Source organism: Caloenas nicobarica, chromosome 21 (assembly GCF_036013445.1).
Source record: "Caloenas nicobarica isolate bCalNic1 chromosome 21, bCalNic1.hap1, whole genome shotgun sequence".
Taxonomy (NCBI): Eukaryota; Metazoa; Chordata; class Aves; order Columbiformes; family Columbidae; genus Caloenas; species Caloenas nicobarica.
In genome coordinates, this window is record NC_088265.1 from 1,961,557 (window position 1) to 1,980,385 (window position 18,829).

General features: G+C 51.9%; 3 protein-coding genes across 3 annotated transcripts; 1 reads left to right on the forward strand and 2 right to left on the reverse strand.

Moving 5' to 3' along the window:
- Positions 1 to 1,683: 1,683 nt before the first annotated feature.
- Positions 1,684 to 11,844, reverse strand: SLC16A4 (solute carrier family 16 member 4). The gene is made up of 9 exons (XM_065649429.1): positions 11,655 to 11,844; positions 11,032 to 11,132; positions 9,989 to 10,121; positions 9,117 to 9,260; positions 8,321 to 8,482; positions 7,376 to 7,822; positions 5,867 to 6,078; positions 5,030 to 5,123; positions 1,684 to 2,035 (listed from the first exon to the last, which is right to left on the reverse strand). The coding sequence occupies exons 1-9, from the start codon at positions 11,668 to 11,670 to the stop codon at positions 1,890 to 1,892; spliced, it is 1,455 nt and encodes a 484-aa protein (XP_065505501.1). The 5' UTR covers positions 11,671 to 11,844; the 3' UTR covers positions 1,684 to 1,889.
- Positions 11,845 to 12,686: 842 nt separating this feature from the next.
- On the reverse strand, positions 12,687 to 14,326 carry LAMTOR5 (late endosomal/lysosomal adaptor, MAPK and MTOR activator 5). Its single transcript, XM_065649628.1, has 4 exons — positions 14,236 to 14,326; positions 14,021 to 14,082; positions 13,313 to 13,430; positions 12,687 to 13,053 (listed from the first exon to the last, which is right to left on the reverse strand). The coding sequence occupies exons 1-4, from the start codon at positions 14,268 to 14,270 to the stop codon at positions 12,993 to 12,995; spliced, it is 276 nt and encodes a 91-aa protein (XP_065505700.1). The 5' UTR covers positions 14,271 to 14,326; the 3' UTR covers positions 12,687 to 12,992.
- A 2,542-nt stretch (positions 14,327 to 16,868) lies between these two features.
- On the forward strand, positions 16,869 to 18,829 carry PROK1 (prokineticin 1). Its single transcript, XM_065649664.1, has 3 exons — positions 16,869 to 16,940; positions 17,550 to 17,675; positions 18,710 to 18,829. Exons 1-3 carry the CDS (start codon positions 16,869 to 16,871, stop codon positions 18,827 to 18,829), a joined length of 318 nt encoding a protein of 105 aa, XP_065505736.1.

Sequence of the window (18,829 nt, forward strand, 5' to 3'; positions counted from 1 at the left end):
CTCTTTAAATAGATAAGAGCTGTTCGGGGCTAGAGAAAGGTACTTTGCCTGTGTAAAATTCTTTTTAGGGCCAAGAAAGGCTGGTGGTGCCTGTCTGTGGGGAACGGGAGCTGCTGAGCTATTTGCTCCTTTGCAGAGAGGGTACCAGCACTTGGGAGAGGCCTTTTTCTAAATTAGGGTGACGTTAGGTAACAAAAAGCACTCCCGAGCTCAAATATGTCTTAGAAATGCAGAATAAGATGAGTTTTTTAAGCTTTTGGATTGGAAAACGTGAAGCCAAGTTTTCCCAGTAGTTCCCTCTATTAGCAACTGGGTGCTGCTGGTAGTTTTTAATTTGTTCGGTAGGAGAGTGATGAACTTTAATGTTTTGAGAGGTGAAAACTCGGATTTTGCCCAGGAGAGCTCCAGCCGTGCTGAAGGGCTCGGCTGAAGGTTTAGCGCAGGGCTGGCTTGAGCCAAATCCCACGGTACCTGCTCACCCCTCTTCACCTCCCAGAGCTTTAATTGCTTCTTAAATAGTCATCTTATCCTTAACTCCCTTTTTTTTTTTTGGAAAATGGCCCACTAGAGATCCTGTTGCAGGACATTAACTGGTACGACCGAGTCACGCACCCTGTTGGATGCAGTGGTGTAAAAGGTGTAAAAGGACAATTTTTGAAGCACTTGCTGCCTGCGGGTTCCTGCAGGAGTTCGGAGAAGCCGTGAATCAGCGTATGAAAAATTAACCACTTTGTAATGCAGATATTCTCCATCCACTGCAAATTCAAGGCTCATTTTTTCCCTCGTTTGAGCCCAGTTTCTTTGGTGTTGTGTAGTTGTGTAACTGCTGAATTCGCCCCATTATCTGTGAGGGAACTTTCTTACCCACGGCAGAGTTTTAGCTCCTTAATACCGCTGTAATGTTCTGTAGCTTTTTATTAAATACAGGCCGCTTAATTTCATGCTTGAAATAACCCATTTGACAGTTTAAAGGAGTGTTTCTTTAGGGGAAACAACTCTCTTGTTGGTTTAATATTAAAAAAAAAAGAATGGGGAAGGATAATGCGAATGGCTGGGATGGTTGCATGTAGAACCCTTGCAATACCCCAGATCCATGTAATAATTTCAAATATCTGATGATAATGCAAAAAAATTGCAACCTCACTACCGGAAAGGAAGTCGAAGCAGCTGCGTTACGTCTTGCCCGTCCAAATTAAATCTGTAGGGTGCTGGTTGACTGTAGACTCAGCATCGCTGCCTTCGAGTGTTCTGTGCATCCCAGGGCGCTGCTGGGTGATGGGGAGAGGGCTGGTCTTTAAATGTGCTGATTGCGGTACTGGCTTTAATTAGAGTTGGTTTTTCTTGCAGGTCCCCTGTGCTGTGGCAAATAACACCGTGCCTGGGAGAACGAGCGGCCACGGTGCAGCATCCTCGATGAAAAAGAGGATTTTTGCGGAACGGCTGTTCTACACATCGTCCTGGAAGTCTAATCCTTATCTCTCCGCACCGTCTCTGTCCTCGCATCCCTCCCCGGGGCTAGTTATTCATATTTAAATGGAATAAGCTGCAGTGTCTTGCTGTGCTTTGGCACTGGGCAGCTGCTTGGCTGCCTCATCCCAGGAGGTGAGTCAGCTCTGCCGTGCGGCTGGTCCCCAACACGGGCTGCTGAACCGGGGATAAAGTCAGAGCGAAGCCTGGGTCTGTCTGGGCCGCCGGCATTATTTTTCCCCATCAAATAATGCTTTACACAACGTATTTCTCAGGTGGCTTTAATCACACATGCATGAGAAATAACGAGATATACAAACTGTGGATCCGTCACCTAAAACCTCCCGTTTTTGTTTTTGCTGCTGTTTGTTTTCCCGGTGCGGAAGGTCTGTGCTGGCGATCGCTCTCCCATCGCCATGCGATCAAAGCCCGGCGCTCAGGTTGGCTTTTTTTAGTTTCCATTTTTGGGCCGAAGGCTCAAAGAAGAACGAGACGGGTGAGATGAGGGCGCAGGCTCCAGCGAAGAGGAAGGAGCAGACGTATGTCTGGGTGTAGTCATACAGCCACCCTGCGGGAGAAAAGATTCTGATTAAACCTCTTGGATTTTTCTCCCTGAAAAAAAAAAAACCAACATTTTGGGAGGTGGGCGGCAAGCAAAGGATGTGTGTTCTCATTTAAGAATTCCTCAGATATTTTAAGTTCTAACTCTTTGCGTGCCTGCTGCTGGGCAGCGTTTACATGGACGCTCAGGGCTATTCCTGTTGGTATAACAGGAAAACTTGTAGGTTTTTCTTCCCAGAACTAACTTCTCCTGATCCTTTTAGTGGATGCGGATTTTAATTTGATCAAATTTAATCCCTGATTTCTTTTTCCTATTTAAATAAATGGGCCCAAAGCAGCTGCAGCAGCAGATGGAAGGTCCCGTTGGACTCACGAGATGACTTGCACGTGTTGGCGTTTGCAACATCTGGGCTGCAAACTCCGGATCCTCGCGCCTCGCTGCTCGGAGCAGACCCGGTTTAACACAGCCTGTCCAACGGGAGAGATCCGGGGCCGGGGGCTCGGAGCGAACTCGCTTAAAAGGAGCTTTGCAAGCACTTGAAAGCAAAACCGAAATTCCATCAAGATGCAGGAATCTGCGAGGGGGCAGGTCGCCTTTTAAAATGACCTCAGAGTGTTTTGTTTAGTTACAGCGTCTTGTGTCTAGACAATCATTTTAAAGGTGGATAATTCCTTGGAAAATATACAAAGCGATAGGGCTGCTTTGCTTTCTATTATTTTCCCTTTTTTTTTCCTTTTATTTTTTTCCTTTTTTAAAAAAATTTTTCCAGGCACTTTTTGTTGGTTTGTGCCTTTCCCAGGGGGGATTTGGGCTGTTTCTGTTCCGGGGCCGTGGTGTGAGCCTCGGCAGATCCCGCGGTGCTGGACGCGGTGACGTGGGCGGCTCTGCCGGTGGTTTGTGGGGCGGTTTATTATCCGAGGCGGGATCTGGTTTTGCCATCTGAAAATCTCTGGGATGTGGACAGGAGGAAGGATGCTCAGGTAGTCTTTTGTAAGATGTACAGGACAGAGAGCCCCAGTTAAGCTCTGATGTATTTAAATTGTTTTTTAAATATCCTTCAGGATATTTAATTTTTCTGGGTTTGGGGTGGGTTGGTTGGTTGGTTGGGTTGTTTTGGTTTTGTTTTTCCAGCAGTGCTGGTGGACAAGGAGCCATGAAGGAGCCTTCAAACTTCTCACCCTGGGCTTTCGGTCGGGCTCGCTGCCTCCGGAATTAAGGGCTTTTAATTAAACAGATTTGCAGGTAAATCACTTTTTCCATTGCATTGCAATTAGGCTTTGTTCTAGAGTGCCAGATAAGCATTTTTAACCTATTCTCTTTACGCCTTGTGTTTCACTGCATTAAAAATACTGGAGTTTATTAAAATTGTAGTTCTAAAGTCCAGGTTTTGGGGAGGCAGCGGCAATTGGAGGCACCAAACCCCAAGGTCTCACGTGGCATTTAAATCCCGTTCTGTATTCTGCAAGGAGCAGATGCTTTTGGACACTTAATCAGTCACTCTTGTGCATATTCAGTTTTTATGCCTAATACAGCCGTCTTGGGAGAGAGAATTGCAGAATTTATCTTGGATCACTAATCGAGATCCTGAACTCTGAATTTGTTTCCTCTCCCTTTACCTCCAGCGAGACGGATCAGCGCGAGTTTTGCTGCTTGGCTTTATTTGGCCTTTATTTACCCCACCAGCGTTAAAAAGACTGATTTCTGTGGGAGGCTTTTTGCGGGAAACCTGCTTGCTTTACAAAATCCCGAAGAGTTCGCACGGTGACTTATTAGCGCTTTCAGAAACCAAAAGGTTTCCCATTAGCGAAAATATATTGGAAGCGGCTGAAAGCGTAGCCGCTATCTTAGCACGTATGATGCATGGGTAAGAGCGAGCCAGATTATTTAGCGTTTTTCATACCGTACGTAACTGTGTCGGGGAATTTACTGCGATGGTTGGGTAGGGATTGCTGGCCGTATATCTTGTAGCAGCAGAAGGGCTGGCGTGTGCTGTAGGTTGTGTATCACCGTGACAGGGTAAAGCACGCTCAAAATTGCATCCACATACAGAGTTTTGCCAGCCTAGAAATAACTGATTAGAGAAATCAATTTTTTTTTAACATGCGGCGTTGCCGGAGCTTTGCAGGGAGTTGGGATTTACAGAACCCTTGGAGGGCAGGAGGCAATAAATGAAGAAGCAGCTGCTGGGTTTATTCTGTGTTCAGGACACATTTGCTGGGTGAGAGATGGGATGTTGTTCACGCTGATATTTGACTTTGGAGCTTTTTTAAGTTTGTTTGCACCGTGAGGACCTGGGAAGAGCTCAGATCCTGGTTCCAGCTGTGAGGTTTGGCTAAAGGGGCGTCGGGGAAAGGAAAAGCTTTGTCCTGGCCGGGGGGTTGGAGAACAAGTCCCCTGCTCGTAAGCTGAGACTAGAGACTCACTTGTAAGTGCTTAAATCTGCCACATAGTCCAAACCACCTTGGTTTTGTGGCAGAGGGAGAAGAGGGAAAGGCTTTTCATCCTCCTTATCTTTAGGCCCAGGAGTTCTTACGGCTGAGCTGTGTCATCTTCAAAAGCAAAGATTATTGAGGCTTTTCCTCATGTCCCAGCGCCGAGCCCGTCCTTGTGTTACCTTCTCTCCTCCCCTCCGAGTTCAGGGTTATAACCCACGGGGGGAAAATCCACGGTAAAAAAACCCAGCCGTGCTCAGGCTTAAAATGTCCACGTGGGCTTTCGCCTTCTTTTTTCCACACGCAGCCATCAAACTGCCGGTTGGGTTTTGCAAATTCACGAGCAAAATATTCCCCGTGTGTAAAGATAAGTTTCTGAAATACGTTTGATTTTGTTTTCTTTGTTTTCCCACTTGGACAGGTGCGTGTGGGCAGGAGGGTGAGCACCAGCTGTTCCATCCCTGGGTGTCCGCGGTGGGTCGATAGCCCGTGTGTACGTGATGGATAGCCCGTGTGTACGTGATGGATAGCCCGTGTGTACGTGATGGATAGCCCGTGTATACGTTACCTGCAAGCGGGGGCCCACCCGCCGCCGCGATCCCGGCAAAGAAAGCAGCAAACCCCAAGTAGCTGTGGAGCTTTTCCACACCCACAAGATCCACCTGTGTGTAAAACCAAACGGGGAGTTATTGCTTGAGTTCACGTAAACATGCAAGCACAAGAGATTTATTATTTTATTTTATTTTTTTTTTTTTTCTGAGGAGTTTCCTCCTCAGCTGCAGTTTCGAAAAGATTTTGCACCTTTAGGTCTGATCCAGCCTGGAATTTGCTCACCTCCCCAAGTCCAGCATGGAGGTGATGAGGATCTGAGATGCTTTTCTGCATCTCCCAAAACCAGTAACGCTGCTGAGACTTTGAGGAAAACCTGTTAAACTCTGAATTCCTGCCCAGAAAGAAATGCCAAATTATAAGCAGAGAATAGTTCGGGTTGGAAGGGACCTTCAAGGGTCAGCTAGTCCCACCCCAAAAGTCAGAAAATGGTCAAAATTCAAAAAATAATGGTGCCTCCCTATCCTGTTGTAACTGGTCTGTTATAGGTAATTCTGGCGTTACAGTAATTTTGGGATTGGGAGGAGATGTGCACAACCCTCTGTCTTAGCATTAGGGAGATGGGGACCAGGCCAAATCCATTTATTTCCAGTTTATTTCCATTTACTATTCTCAGGGAGCAATCTCCTTTAGAAAGGAGGACGTGGAAGGCAATTAGCAGGGCGAGGTCATTTAAAAATCAGCATGAAACTCCCCGTGCGTGCAGGTCTGCAACAGGGTTTTCAAAGAATTTTGGAACGCTGTCGGAAATGCCACGTTTATTATGATTTTTTTTTTAATGCAATATCCTACTCACCAGCACGGGGAGGACCAGAGCCATGAAGCCACCGCAGAAGCCGGCGAAGGCGACGCCGTAGGCAAGGAGCAGCGGGAAGGAGGTGGCCAGGGCGCCCAGCAGGTTGGTGATGCCGGCCAGGAGCAGGTAAACCACATGATAATGGTATTTCTTGGTCCAGTTCTGGTCGGCGAGCCAGCCCGAGAGCAGCTGGCTGAGCGTCTCCGTGATGCCTGTGGGAGGAGGAGTTCACCAGCACCTCAAAAATTACTTTATTTCTAATTTCCTTTTTGCTGTTTTGCTCTGAAATTCGTCCCCATTCCACCCACCACTTGCTGTAAGAATGTGACCCCCGAGGGCTGAAATGCCAGGGAGTTACAGGAAGGTGTTTTTAGGCTGTTGTAAAATTAATGCCTTTATTTTTGAAATACTTTTTTCCTTTACCTTGGTGCCTGCTATTGCCAAGTGCCTGTGGATGCACCAAAGTGGGCTGTAAAAATTCAATTAAGGGCTCTGCACTTGGCAGAAAAGTCTGAAATGCCCTTTGGTAAAAATAGGGAAGATAAGCTTGCTGTTTGATCTCTTTTTTCAAGACACAGAAAAAGCAGAATATTGGGAAATACACTTATGAGACTTTAATTTCTATAAAGAAGGGTAGAAGACCAGCATTTGTTTAAAGGCTCAGCCAGCTTTTGATACTTGGATTTTACATTTCTCAATGTTTTTATGAACTAACGCTGGCTGTCAGCTGGTATCGTACTGACCATGTGTCCCTTCTCTTCTGAATTTAACATGTCAGATTAATTTCTGTGCTCTCCTTTCAGATTCCTTGACAGCGTCTGGCATTTGTAGGTATGACATGGCGGTGTAGAAGTAAAATTTATTTTTTTTACAATAAAATATTTTACGATGACTGAGGTTGCAGATGCTTTCTTAACCCGGTGTGACTTTAGTGTTAATCCTGGTTTATCATCAGGCTCGTTGCTCTTTTTTGGGGCTGGGGGTGGTTGTAGTTTGTGTGTAGCTGGTTGATGATGATGATGATGATGATGATTATTATTATTATTTTCCCTGTGGAGGTGAATGTGCCCAATCCAAATGGCTAGATCCAAGTTAATGTGGGGGGATTTTCCTTCCAATATTGAATTGTCCTCTCCCTGCACACATTTCTGGGTCAAACTGAAGGTCTTTAAACACCAAGTGACTCCGGATTTCTGCGGCTTGTGGGCTTATGCAAAGCCGGAGCTGTGGTGGGAAGGCTCTAGGAGGATAAATAGCACCTATGGAATTGGAAATTCGTGTTTTTTCGGTGCAGTGAGGATGGGGAAACATCCAGAACCACCCACCATGTGAGAAAGACTCTGTACATTTATATGCAGAAGCGGGGTAAAGGCTGCGAGCTCAACCTCTTCCGTGCAGGTTTATTCTAAGACACGTTTGGGGCTATTTCTTGGCAAGATTTGTGTTGCTTTTCTTGCCTGTTTGGTATAATTTTCATGATAAATGGGTATAAAAGCCCGTTTGACGTACCGGCTGCTGCGATGAGGTAGGACGCGTCCATGCTGCCGATGCCCAGCGTCCGGGCTCGTGCCACCAGGTGGAAGGTGGGCACGAAATAGGCCAAGTGGCTGAACACAAAGGACCAGGTGAAAATGCCGAAGACGGGATCCCGCAGCGGGGAGAAGTCCAGGAGGGGCTGGGATTTCTCTTTTTCGGCCGGCGGGAGGGATGGATTTACCGGAGCAGAGACATCTCTGTGGTGGGACATGACGAGTCCCTCCGTGGTGGGACGGTCCTGGTGTGTTTCCCTGCGAGCGGTTTCATCTGAGCCTCCAGCCAGGGCTTCTGGATCCTTTTTTGCCGTTAAACACCCCTGGTTTGGGTTTTTTGCGGAGGGCCGGTGGCTGCTGGCGGGTCGCAGCAGCAGGCTGGACGGCACCAGGTTCAGCGTGATGCCTCCAAAAATCAGGAGGGTACCTGTAGGAAGAGAGAAGATGTTTTTTCCTCAGCATGGGAAATGATCGTTCTAGAACAGGGTGTAATTTGTATTAAACATGGATAGAGCTCTACCATAAGGAGCAGGTATCGTACGGGAGCTTTTATTCCTATTTTTCTAGCTAGAAGTCCCATTTGCTGTGATGTGCACAACAAATTCAAGGTTTGTTTTGTTTTCCCTCGTTAGAAGCCTGTTATACATGATGGACCTTCAAGATGGCCTGAGATGGTGCAGTAAAAATAGGGATTTTCAGTTTTGGTTTTGGTTTCTGAGGTCTCTGTTTTGCCTCTGACAACTTTAATGACTGATTAAGTGTTTAATCATTAACAAGATGTTTCCAAACTGTCCTAGAAGACGCCAAGTTGTTCCTCGGTGCATCCAGTCTTAGTTTTTAAAAAGATCCTCTTATCCCACCCGGATATTCTCAAACACCCTCTAAATGCTGATGAATTTGGATAAACGGGAGATGATGTGCTCACCCTGCCAGCCATAAAAATCGATGAGAAATTGAGTGAACGGCGCAATGAGAAACGTCAGCCCCATCCCGGCGCGGGCGATGGCGTTGGAGAAACCCAACCGCGTCCTGCAGCGCTTGGCCGTCATCACCGCGGCCGCCTGGTAGAGGCAGGAGAACCCCATACCTGCGGGAAAGGGCAGAAAATAACATGTTCCTGCCCGAAAAGTGATTTGTTCGCATTGTGAGCTTTGGAGACTCAAAGTCGCGCCATCCCAAGCTCGTAGTCCCCGTAGCAGAGCTGCTCTGTGGGGGGGCTTTAGCTGTTGTGGTCAGTGGAGAACAAGATTCTGTGTGTGGTATTTAGTATCTGGGGTTGTGCATTTTTAGTAAGGGGTTTTAAAAGCCAGGATTCATCTTGGGTCTGGAAAAAAAGCAAGAGAAAGGGCTGTGGGGCGTTGGAACAGGCTGCCCAGGGCAGTGCTGGAGTCACCGTCCCTGGAGGGGCTGGACAGACGGACATGAGGTTCTCAGGACATGGGGCAGTGCTGGGGTGGGGAACGGTTGGACTCGATGAGCTTGAGATCTCAATGATCTCTTCCAACCGAAATGATTTTCTGATTTTATGTTAGTTGGGTCCAGTGTGTCGAAACCGGTATTTTATGCTCCTGAGCCTGAAGCTTTGGGGTTCCACACAACATCTCGTAGAAGGGAGCTGGGGGTGCTCTCCTATGGAAGGACCCGCTTGGTTTAACATCAAAGGAGCTGCTTTTGCTCATCGTGCACAGGAAAATCTCTGCCCGACCGTGGGTCTCACTCACCCAGCAGAAGCCCCATGGAGATGCAGAGGAAGGGGACGCCGGTGGCCTGGGTGCTCAGCAGGCAGCCCCCGCTGACCAAGCCGGCCCCGATGATGGATGTTGGGCGCTCGCCCAGCCTCCTGCAGACCACGGCCACGAGCGGGGCTGGAACGGAAAGGAGAGGGAGGAATCTGTGGCTGAAGGTGCCAAACGGTGCTTTGCAGGGCTTGGGGACTTGTGTTGGGGTCGCTGCATCTGGTGTCCCAGTCCAGGTGCCGCCCTGGGAGGGACGGAGTGACACGAGACGTTCGGGGTGGGTTCATGTGCAGGAGAGGGGCCAAGAGACCTTGTCTGGTACCCTGGGAACCCGAGGGACGGGGCAGGGGAAGGAGTCAAAGCCCAAAGGTTCAGATGTCCTGAACCTGCTTGCTGACGCATTCCATGCTCAGCAGCCGTGAATTATTCAGCTACTGGCTTGTTTGGAGGCCATAATATTGGTGTTAAGATGAGGCTTTGCTCTGAATATAGATAATAAACCCGCTACGGCGAGGCAGCGCGACACACGCGACCCCCGTCCTTGGGCCTGTGCGGGTACCAGCCACCCATTGCCCCTCACCCTGGCGCTGGGCACCACTGGACAGAGTCTGCTCCATCCTCTGCCACCCACCCTGAGATATTGATCCCATTGATCAGATCCCTCTTGGCTTCTCTTCTCCAGCTGAGCAGCCCCAGCTCTCCCAGCCTTTCCTCAGCAGAGAGATGCTCTGGACCGCTCAGCATCTTTGTGTCCCTCTGCTGGACTCCCCAGTAATTCCTTGTCCTGAAACTGGGGAGCCCCTTATATCAAAGCTTTAGGTTGCAGAGCTGCCCCCATCCCCGCGGCTGCCGCTCACCTCCGAGGAAGCGCAGGGAGGACATGACGGAGCCGATCCAGCTGATCTGCTCGGAGGAGCCTCCCACCTCCTCTTGGAAAGCCACGAAGAAAATCCCGAACGTCTTGAGCATCCCCATCACAAGGACGTTGACCTGCGGTGGGAGCAGACGGAGGTGAGAGGCCACGGGGGTCAGGCGGGAGGAAAAGCTTTTCCTTCTGCTTTCCGCGTGTGGGTGATTTGTTGTGTTGGGGGAGAAAGAAAGTGGGACGTTCGCTGATGTGGTGTGTGTCGGGGCAAAGGAACAAAATAACACTAGAGCCTGACGCTTCCAGGGTGTTTTTTTTTTCCTCTCTAAGTTGCTTTTTAATACTGGAAAATAATCTAAATGGGTCTCAGGGCCATGAAGTTCACTGGCAGAGATGAGGTGCTGAGCGGTTCCCAGGCTGGCCCTGCCGCGGGGACAAAGGACGGTTTATGGCCTTAATTTTAACTCCCTCTCTCCCTCCCACCTCCCCAGCCGCAGGCGGTTAATGATCGGCAGCGAGTTAATCTGGACGGCGTGGAAGAGGGGAAAGGTTTCCTGCCCTTCCCAGCTTTCCCACCCGGGGGTGGCGGCGGCATCCCCAGTGGGAGGATGGTGTGTGGCATTAAAACCTGTAGCATGGAGAATTAGCGCCTTGCAGGGGTGTGCGGGTGCCCGGACCTCCCGGGAGAGCCCAACGGAGCGGTGGGTGCTGCCCGCACCCCCTGCTGCTCCTGGGCACCCACTCGGATCCCCCGCGATGGCATCTCGCCCTTAATGAAGGTACAAGACGCCCTTTGGGGTTTGACCCCCCCAGGGGTGCTGTGTGTGAGTAGGGAAAAGTCATTTCATCATCGCAAACTGCCTTTGGGCTGCAGGTTGGGCCGTTTCCAGGTGGTATTTCGGGGGCACGGGCTGTGTCTGTGCTCAGCCAGCAGGACGTGGGGGTGTTCAGCCTGTCCCGGCCCCTGCCCCATCTGAGCGAGGCTCCAGACTTTCTGTCAGCTCCGGGCAGGTTCGGGTGGATTTTTGTGCTCACCAGGAAGAAGTGGAACACGACTCCCCATGCCCACCCTCCGGCCGCGGTGCCTGGGCTCTTCCCGGCTGCCGGCGCCGCCGGCTCTTCCTCCTTCTTTTCCCCTGGAAATGAGAATTTCGGGACACATTAACACCTTGCTCTATTGCTGTTTCAATTTACCTGCAAAAGCGGCTCCTGTGGAAGCACCAGCTGCCTTGGAACCCATTAGCTTTGCTGTTAACGAGGTAGTCAGCAGTATCTCGCATTCAACTTTTGAGGGTGAGTGAAGCTTTTATCGACCTCTTTGCCAACAGATGTTAAGTTGCACATTATCACTGCCTGCAAACACTTTAATGACCTTTCTCTTTCCCACCAAATCACTGTAACCACTTAAGCATTAAGGGATTTTACGTGACAAGCACTTTGCTGACTTCAGAGCGACAGCTTGGTTGCTTTGTGCCAGACGTCGTGGGTTCACCATCTCTCTGTCCACCTTGGAGCTCCCATGGGAAGCGCCCCCATCCCCATCCATACCTCTCTGCTCATCTCCCTCCTCTCACCCATCCCGCACCTCGGGATCCTGCCCAAGGGAGCAGCTGGACCTTATCGGGGCCGATGAACCTGAAACTTTTCCTTTTCCTTACCGCCTTGCTGCCGCATGCTGGAAAATCCTCCCCAAAACAGCTGCTTGCAAAGAGGAATCGTCTCTTCATTTGCTCCAGAGACTAAATCCCCCCTCCCTGACTTGACACCCCGAACTCTGGTCCTTCATTTGCCTCCGGTGATGACGATGGTGTCTGTCCTTCCTGACCAGCCCCCAAGCGGGACATGGAGCCGGGGAGCGCTGGGGCTGGGTGGTTGGAGCCCATCCTCCTCCTCCTCCTTTTCCTCCTCCTCCCCGGACGCAGAGCCCAGCTTGCAGGGCCCCAAGGCCAGGAGTCCCTCCCCTTCCCCAGCAGGAAACCTGCGGCTTTCGGAGCAGAAATCCTGTTGGGAGGAAAGAGGAGGGGAAGCCTGCGAGGGTTTTAGCTCCAGGCAAAGCCCTGGGTGTTGCCAGACGTGGAGCAGAGCAGTATGTGGCAACAGGGGACTTAAGCCAAGCCTGGGGCTGCTGGTGGCTGCAGGGCAGCGGAGCCCCGTCCCTGCCTGTCCTGCCTCTGCTGCGTTGCCCTTGGCCCAGAAAACTGTGTTGTTTTAGTTACTTTAGTTATTGGAGTTCAGAGAACGGCAACGGAACTCGTGAAGGGGCTGGAGCACAAGACACAACATCTCAAAGGAACTGGGGATGCTTTACTATGAAAGGAGCTGCTTGGTTTATAACATTAAATGAGCTGCTTTTACTCATCGTGCACAGGAAAATCTCTGCCCAACAGCGAGCAGGCTGCACAGGCACGTTCAGGTTTGAACTTCAATCCAAGGCGCAGGAAGCAAGTAACTCCTGCACAGAACGTTTAACTAGAGGGAGGCTAAACATTTCCTAGGAGAAATTCCTTGGAAAGTCTTTGTACCTTTTCTACTAGAGGAGCCTCCATATATTCAAGTCTTGGTGCATTATTCTTTTTCTCTAGAGAAACGCTAATGAAGAAGGGATCGGGAGAAGTCACCTCACTTTGTTTAGCAACAAGGCAAAGCATCGGGCAACAGTTTTCCCAGCAGGAGCAAAGAGAAGCCAAGGCTTGTTTTTACAGGTCATTTATTGATTTCTCCGACAAATCAGACCACACACATACACTTCACAGCATGTGATCATTACACGAGGTTGGTGAGTGACCCACGTTTCAGCCTCGGCAGCACAAGTGCTACAATGTGAGTTGGAGACCCCGGTAGCTGCACAGGAGCTGTAAAGTGGAGAGCAGGAGCCTTCAGTCCAAGTTTGGTTACTATAAGCACGTTCTGCGCTGGAGCAGCAGAGGAGAGTGGTTGTCAGGTGAGGAGGAGCTGGGCCGGAGCGGGGAGTGCAGCGTGGTGCAGGTTCCCCAGAGTCAGGATGCCAACTTGTGCACTGCTACAGTGATGCTGTCGTGCTTCTGGATCATGATATTCCTAGAACACAAAAAGTGCTGAGGCAGCTGAGAAGCCAGATGAGAACCATAGAATGACAGGATGGTTTGGGTTGAAGGGACCTTCACCCAGTGCCCCCACTGCCATGAGCAGGGACATCTGCACCAGCTCAGGTTGCTCAGAGCCCTGTCCAGCCTGGCCTGGGATGTCTCCAGGGATGGTTCATCCACCACCTCTCTGGGAACCCGGGCCAGGCTCTCACCACCCTCAGGGTCTCCCCTCTCTCAGGATGGACACTCACCCGCTGTCTGACTCCAGGCACACCACGGGCGTGTCGGTCGGGTCGGAAGTGAGCTTGGCCGCTTGCTGGGCGAGGACGGAGATGATGCCGGCGTGCTCATCCGAGAGGGTTCCCCGGCCTGTGAGAGGTAGGAGATGTTGCCGCATGTGCCATGACAGTGCTTTGTGAGCAGCAGCCCCCCCAGGGCCAAAGCGGCTGCTCCTGCCCCAGCCCATTCACCTCCCCTGAGGGCTGAAGCACCTTCTCCCATAATTGCCTTCAAAACACCAAAAACCCTGAATTTAAGTGGCAGGAAGAGCTGGCTCCAGTTTCCTCCAGTATGCGCGTAGGAAGCAGAGTACCATAGGCTCACAGAATGGTTTGGGTTGGAGGGACCTTCAAAACTCATCCAGTGCCCCCCCTGCCATGAGCAGGGACATCTGCACCAGCTCAGGTTGCTCAGAGCCCCGTCCAGCCTGGCCTGGGATGTCTCCAGGGATGGTTCAGCCACCACCTCTCTGGGTACCTGGGCCAGGCTCTCACCGCCCCCAGGGGCACAAATTCCTTCCTCGTGCCCTCACTCGCCCAGAACACTCAGCCCCACGTCAGTTCTCCTCCTTTCCTGCAGGATTTTGCTGCAGGCCCCCGCTGACTCCCCCCGCCCCCCGGAGCCCTCAGAGGGCGCGGGCAGGCCCCGCTGCCCCCACCCCGCGGTGCTCGGTTACTTACAGCCCAGGTTGAGCCCCTGCGAGTCGGTGCAGAGAACACCCACCACGGCCGGGCTCTTCATGCTGCGGGGGGAGACGGCGGCCATGAGCGCCGGCCCGCAGCCCCGCCAGGCCTGGGCCGGCCTAGGCCCCGCTCCCCGCTCCCCCCAAACCCCGCGGCCCCGGTGTGGCACGGCCAGCCCTGTCCGTGTCCCCCGCGCCCCCCCCGGCCCGTACGTGTCCTCCAGGTGCTGCTCCAGCGTCCCCTCCATGCTGCCGGCCCGCCCTTCACTTCCGCCCTACCCGGCCGCTCCTGGCAGCGGCGTCACCCACGTGACGCGCGGGGACGGCGCCTGCGCGGGGCCAAAAGGTTTCGCGGCGCGAAGGCGCCTGCGCGGCCTCATTGGGAGTGTCCCGAGTGCACCCCAAAAAAGCCCCCGTCTCTGGGAGCTCCCGGGGCTCCGTGTAGTGCAGCACCCACCGCGGGCTCACGTATGCCCTCATTTGGGGGGGTTGCTGCAAATGCCGACCGCACACCCCCCCTGCCCCCTAAACCTGCCTCCCCGGGCGGCCCTTTTCCCACAGAGCGGGTGACACAGTTGCCATTCCTGGGTTATTTTTCCTCTCTTTTCTCCGCATTTACCATCCTGAGCGTGGTTTATTAGCGGTTTCCCTCCCTTCCCGTTCAGGATTTGCAAAATGAAATTCAAGTGGTCATTTAATGGGGGGGCCCCGCACACCCTCCCCAGCCAGAGCATCCTCTCATAGCTGGACCACAGCGAGGGATGCAGGGACACGGGGATGCAGCGACATGGGGACCACGGGCTGGAGCCCGATATCCGCAGCAAGAAGGGCCACGCTGGAGTGGTGCGTGCGGTGCTGGGGGGGTCAGGACGCCCACCCCATTCCCACGGTGCAGAGAGGTGCTAAAAGTGATGCTCAACCTGGCTCTGCTGCAAGGAGCCCTCCAAAAAAACGAGCCCCGCCGCCAGCCGAGAGTGGGAGGTAATTTATGGCGGGCGCATCGCGGAGCTCGGCGATGCTAATAAGGTGCCGGTTAAATCCGTTCCCGGCTGCGCCTGGCGATAGATCTTGGCTTGTCAGGTCAGAAAATTAAAATGTTATTGATGGGGGAAGTGAAGTGCAGCAGGATTTTTTAATTTTTTATTTTATTTTTCGTATTTTATTTATTTTTCTTCCTCCTCAGTCAAGCTGGGACCTCTCTCGGGCAGCACCCCGATCCCACCTGCCCAGGGGCTCCCCGCTGCCTCCCACCTTGCTGGGTGACTTGGATTTACTTATATGGTTTTAATGATTTTTTTTGCCCCCCCACCCTAAGAAGCAACGCAGGACAAAAGTACAAATATGCCCCAGCAAGGCTGGGTCCACATCCCCGCCACCCCATCAGCATCTTCTCAAGGAAACTTCTCAAACAACCGCTCCTGGGCCATTCCCAGCTGCAGGGTTTCTGGCGGGGAAGATTTTTGGAGGAGTTGGGATTCATTAATTCAAGCCCAGGTGGAGGAGACTTGAGAGAAGCAGCAGAACAGCTGCCACATCAAAAGAAGTGCTGCTCTCCGGGCAGGGAAATGCCTGGGCTATTTTTAACTAATTAAATAGATGATTTAGCACTGGACTGATACTCTACAAAAGAAGTTCAACAGAAAAGGCCCATTAAGCCACGTGGCTCTGATCAAACCCTGATTTCAAACCGTCACTTCGGGCCGTGTTTTCCCCCTGGGGCTGAGCCCCCCAGCTGCTCCCGGTCCCTAATTTGTCCCCATGGACCAGATCTGCTGAGCATGCTCCATCCCCTTGACAGAGGGTTTTGGGGCTGGGGCTCCTCCTGGCCGGGAAAATCCCCCAAATCAGACTCAAGGATGTTTATTCCTCAGTGAGAAAAGCCAGAAGAGACTAAATTCAAAGCGCCGGTGGGGAGCTCTGGTACCCCAGCGTCATCCTGGGGGTCCCAGCTGGATCCAGGACTATGTGTTGGCCGTGGATAGGTATTTAAATTTTTATTATATACCTATTTTTTAATGGCTGGATTCCCAAAGGGGCCGCATGGCATGAGGTGACGGGTGACAAGCAGCCCCGGCTCCATGGGGACGTCGCATGGCAGAGGCTGCAGAGATTCCTTGCTCCTTTTTCCCCCCGAGCACATTGAGGTGTTGTCCCTTGCATCCTCTCAGGATGTAAAAATTAAAAAAAGAAGCCGATAATTCCAGCTTTTCCTGCCTTTTTAGCCACTTTAGCAATCCCTGGTCTTATTCCCTTGTGCTTGCAGCAGATGCACCAAATGCAATTTGAGGTATAGCGGATATACATCGAGCCATAAATCAGCATCTTTACACATTAAATGCAAATACAAACACACCGTCATTACTGAAAAAGATATTATTCCCTCTCTGCCTTCTTTGATTCTCATAAACAGATGCAGCTGAGTCTTTATTTCTACAGGATATTTATCACAGAGCCGCATTATTACACATTGTGCTCTTACGAGCTGAGAAGTAGCAGGGTAACTTTATTTGTGTGTTTTCTTTTAGCTAAATAATCACAAATTCTTAATTAATTTCTTAAGTGCACCTGTCAGGGATAAATACAGACATAGAGCTGTAGTTGGAAAATCCAGCTGTGTTGGCTTAGCTGAAAAACAACCCTGGGACATGAGTGTGGGTGGGAGAGGTGGGATTTTTTTCCCTTCCTCGGTGGTTTATTGGTATTTTTTTTTTTTTAATACCATTAGAAATTCAGGTCTCATCTGCGTATTCTGAGATCACCAGGGGGAAGACACGGAGCCCGGGGTGGCGGAGCTGGGGGGTTATATAGGGCGGGAGGTGCGGGGCTGCTGCAGAGCAGCAGAGACCATGGGCTGGTTCCTGCAAACCCTCCTCCTGCTCCTGCTCGTCACCCCCGGGCCCGGCGCCGTCATCACCGGGGTAAGTGCTGATCCCATCCCCAACACGGGAGGTTTATCTATTTTTATTATTTTTTTTTTTTTCAAAATAAGGCAGGAATCGGTGGCTTTTGCTGTTTGCTTTTTAAATGTAATTTAATTTAGTTATTTTATTTTGTATTTTATATTTCATGTTTTATATATATACATATATATATTTTTTTTTTTTTACCCACTTTATTACTAATTTTTCCAACACGTGGATGGTGTTCCCACACCCAGCCCACCTGCGGGGAAAGTCACTCCTGTGAGCTGCTCGTTCTGCTTCTTCCCCCAGCACCGTGTCAGACCCGGCACGCAGGGAAACGGGGGATTTTAGGAAGTTTTCCAGAAGGGAAAAAAATCAAATCTCTCTATGGGCATCCCCCAGGACACGTTCCCAACTGGGACACGGGGTGCAAACCCCATCACCCCCATCCAACATCTGCTCTGCCCCAAACCTCCCCAGCTTACCCCTAAATGTGAGAGCCCCTTAGCCCCCCATTAAGAGGTTGCCCCAGCAGTTTGGCGTGGGCTGATTTCTCCACTGCCCCCCAGGACGGGTAGCAATGTGTTCCCGGACGGGTCCCGCTGATGTTGTCCCTGTCCCCAGGCGTGCGAGCGGGACCCGCAGTGCGGCAGCGGGACCTGCTGCGCCGTCAGCCTCTGGCTGCGGGGGCTGCGGATGTGCACCCCCCTGGGACAGGAGGGGGACGAGTGCCACCCCTTCAGCCACAAGGTACCTGGGGGGACGGGGAGGGGGGACGAGGACCGGGCAAAGGGAACCGAGCTTTGGGATGGGCATGGGGGTCAGCGTCGGGGGGCTGGGGTGGGTTTGGGATGAGGCTCCGGCAGCAGCGTGGGGGTCCCCGAGCTGGTGCGGTGCGGCTGGTTCCAGCCTCTGAATGTCTTGAGCAACCTCCTGCCTGCTTGTGCCACCTAAAATCAGAGAATCACAGAATCGTCTTGGTTGGAAAAGCCCCTCAAGATCACAGAGTCCACCCGTTCCCCCACCCCAGCACTGCCCCATGTCCTGAGAACCTCATCTCCGTCTGTCCAGCCCCTCCAGGGATGGTGACTCCAGCACTGCCCTGGGCAGCCTGTTCCAATGCCCCACAGCCCTTTGGGGAAGAAATTGTTCCCCAGATCCAACCTCAACCTCCCCTGGCGCAACTCGAGGCCGTTTCCTCTGCTCCTGGCGCTTGTTCCTGGGGAGCAGAGCCCGACCCCCCCTGGCTCCAAGCTCCTTTCAGGCAGGTCAGAGATCAGAAGGTCTCCCCTCAGCTCCTGTTCTTGGGATGCTCGGATGTCCCGTGGGCGCTGCTGACCACGACCGAGCCAGCCAGCCGGCTCATTTAAAGAAAAGCGCCCCTGCGCTGCTCCAAATTGAGCCGTCAGTGCTCTGCCGAGCGAGGAGAAGCCGAGTTAATGCCCAGGCGCCGCGTTCGCTGTCTGATAAGCAACCCCAGCGCACTGGGATCAGCCCGAAGCGCGATTTTCCTGCAATCCCTCCTCCACGAGGATTTAGCAGCAGCATCCCAGCCACGGGGGAGCGTCCCGCTCCCTGCTCCCGTATCGATTTTGCAAGATTTAGTGGCGCCGCAGCTTCTGCTCACACAAGGAAGGTGCGAAGGGCTTCGGAGGGATCAAAAATTAATTTCAGGCATATCCCTATTAAACCTCTGAGAAGAGCCAGGGATTTTCTCAAGGCTCCAATGCCGTTTGATGCTTTGCTGCCCGCGGCAGAGCTCTGACGCTCTTGTCTCTCCCCAGGTCCCGTTCTTCGGGAAGCGCCAGCACCACACCTGCCCGTGTCTGCCCAACTTCATCTGCTCCAGGTTCCTCGACGGCCGCTACCGCTGCTCCCTCGACTTCAAGAACATTGATTTTTAG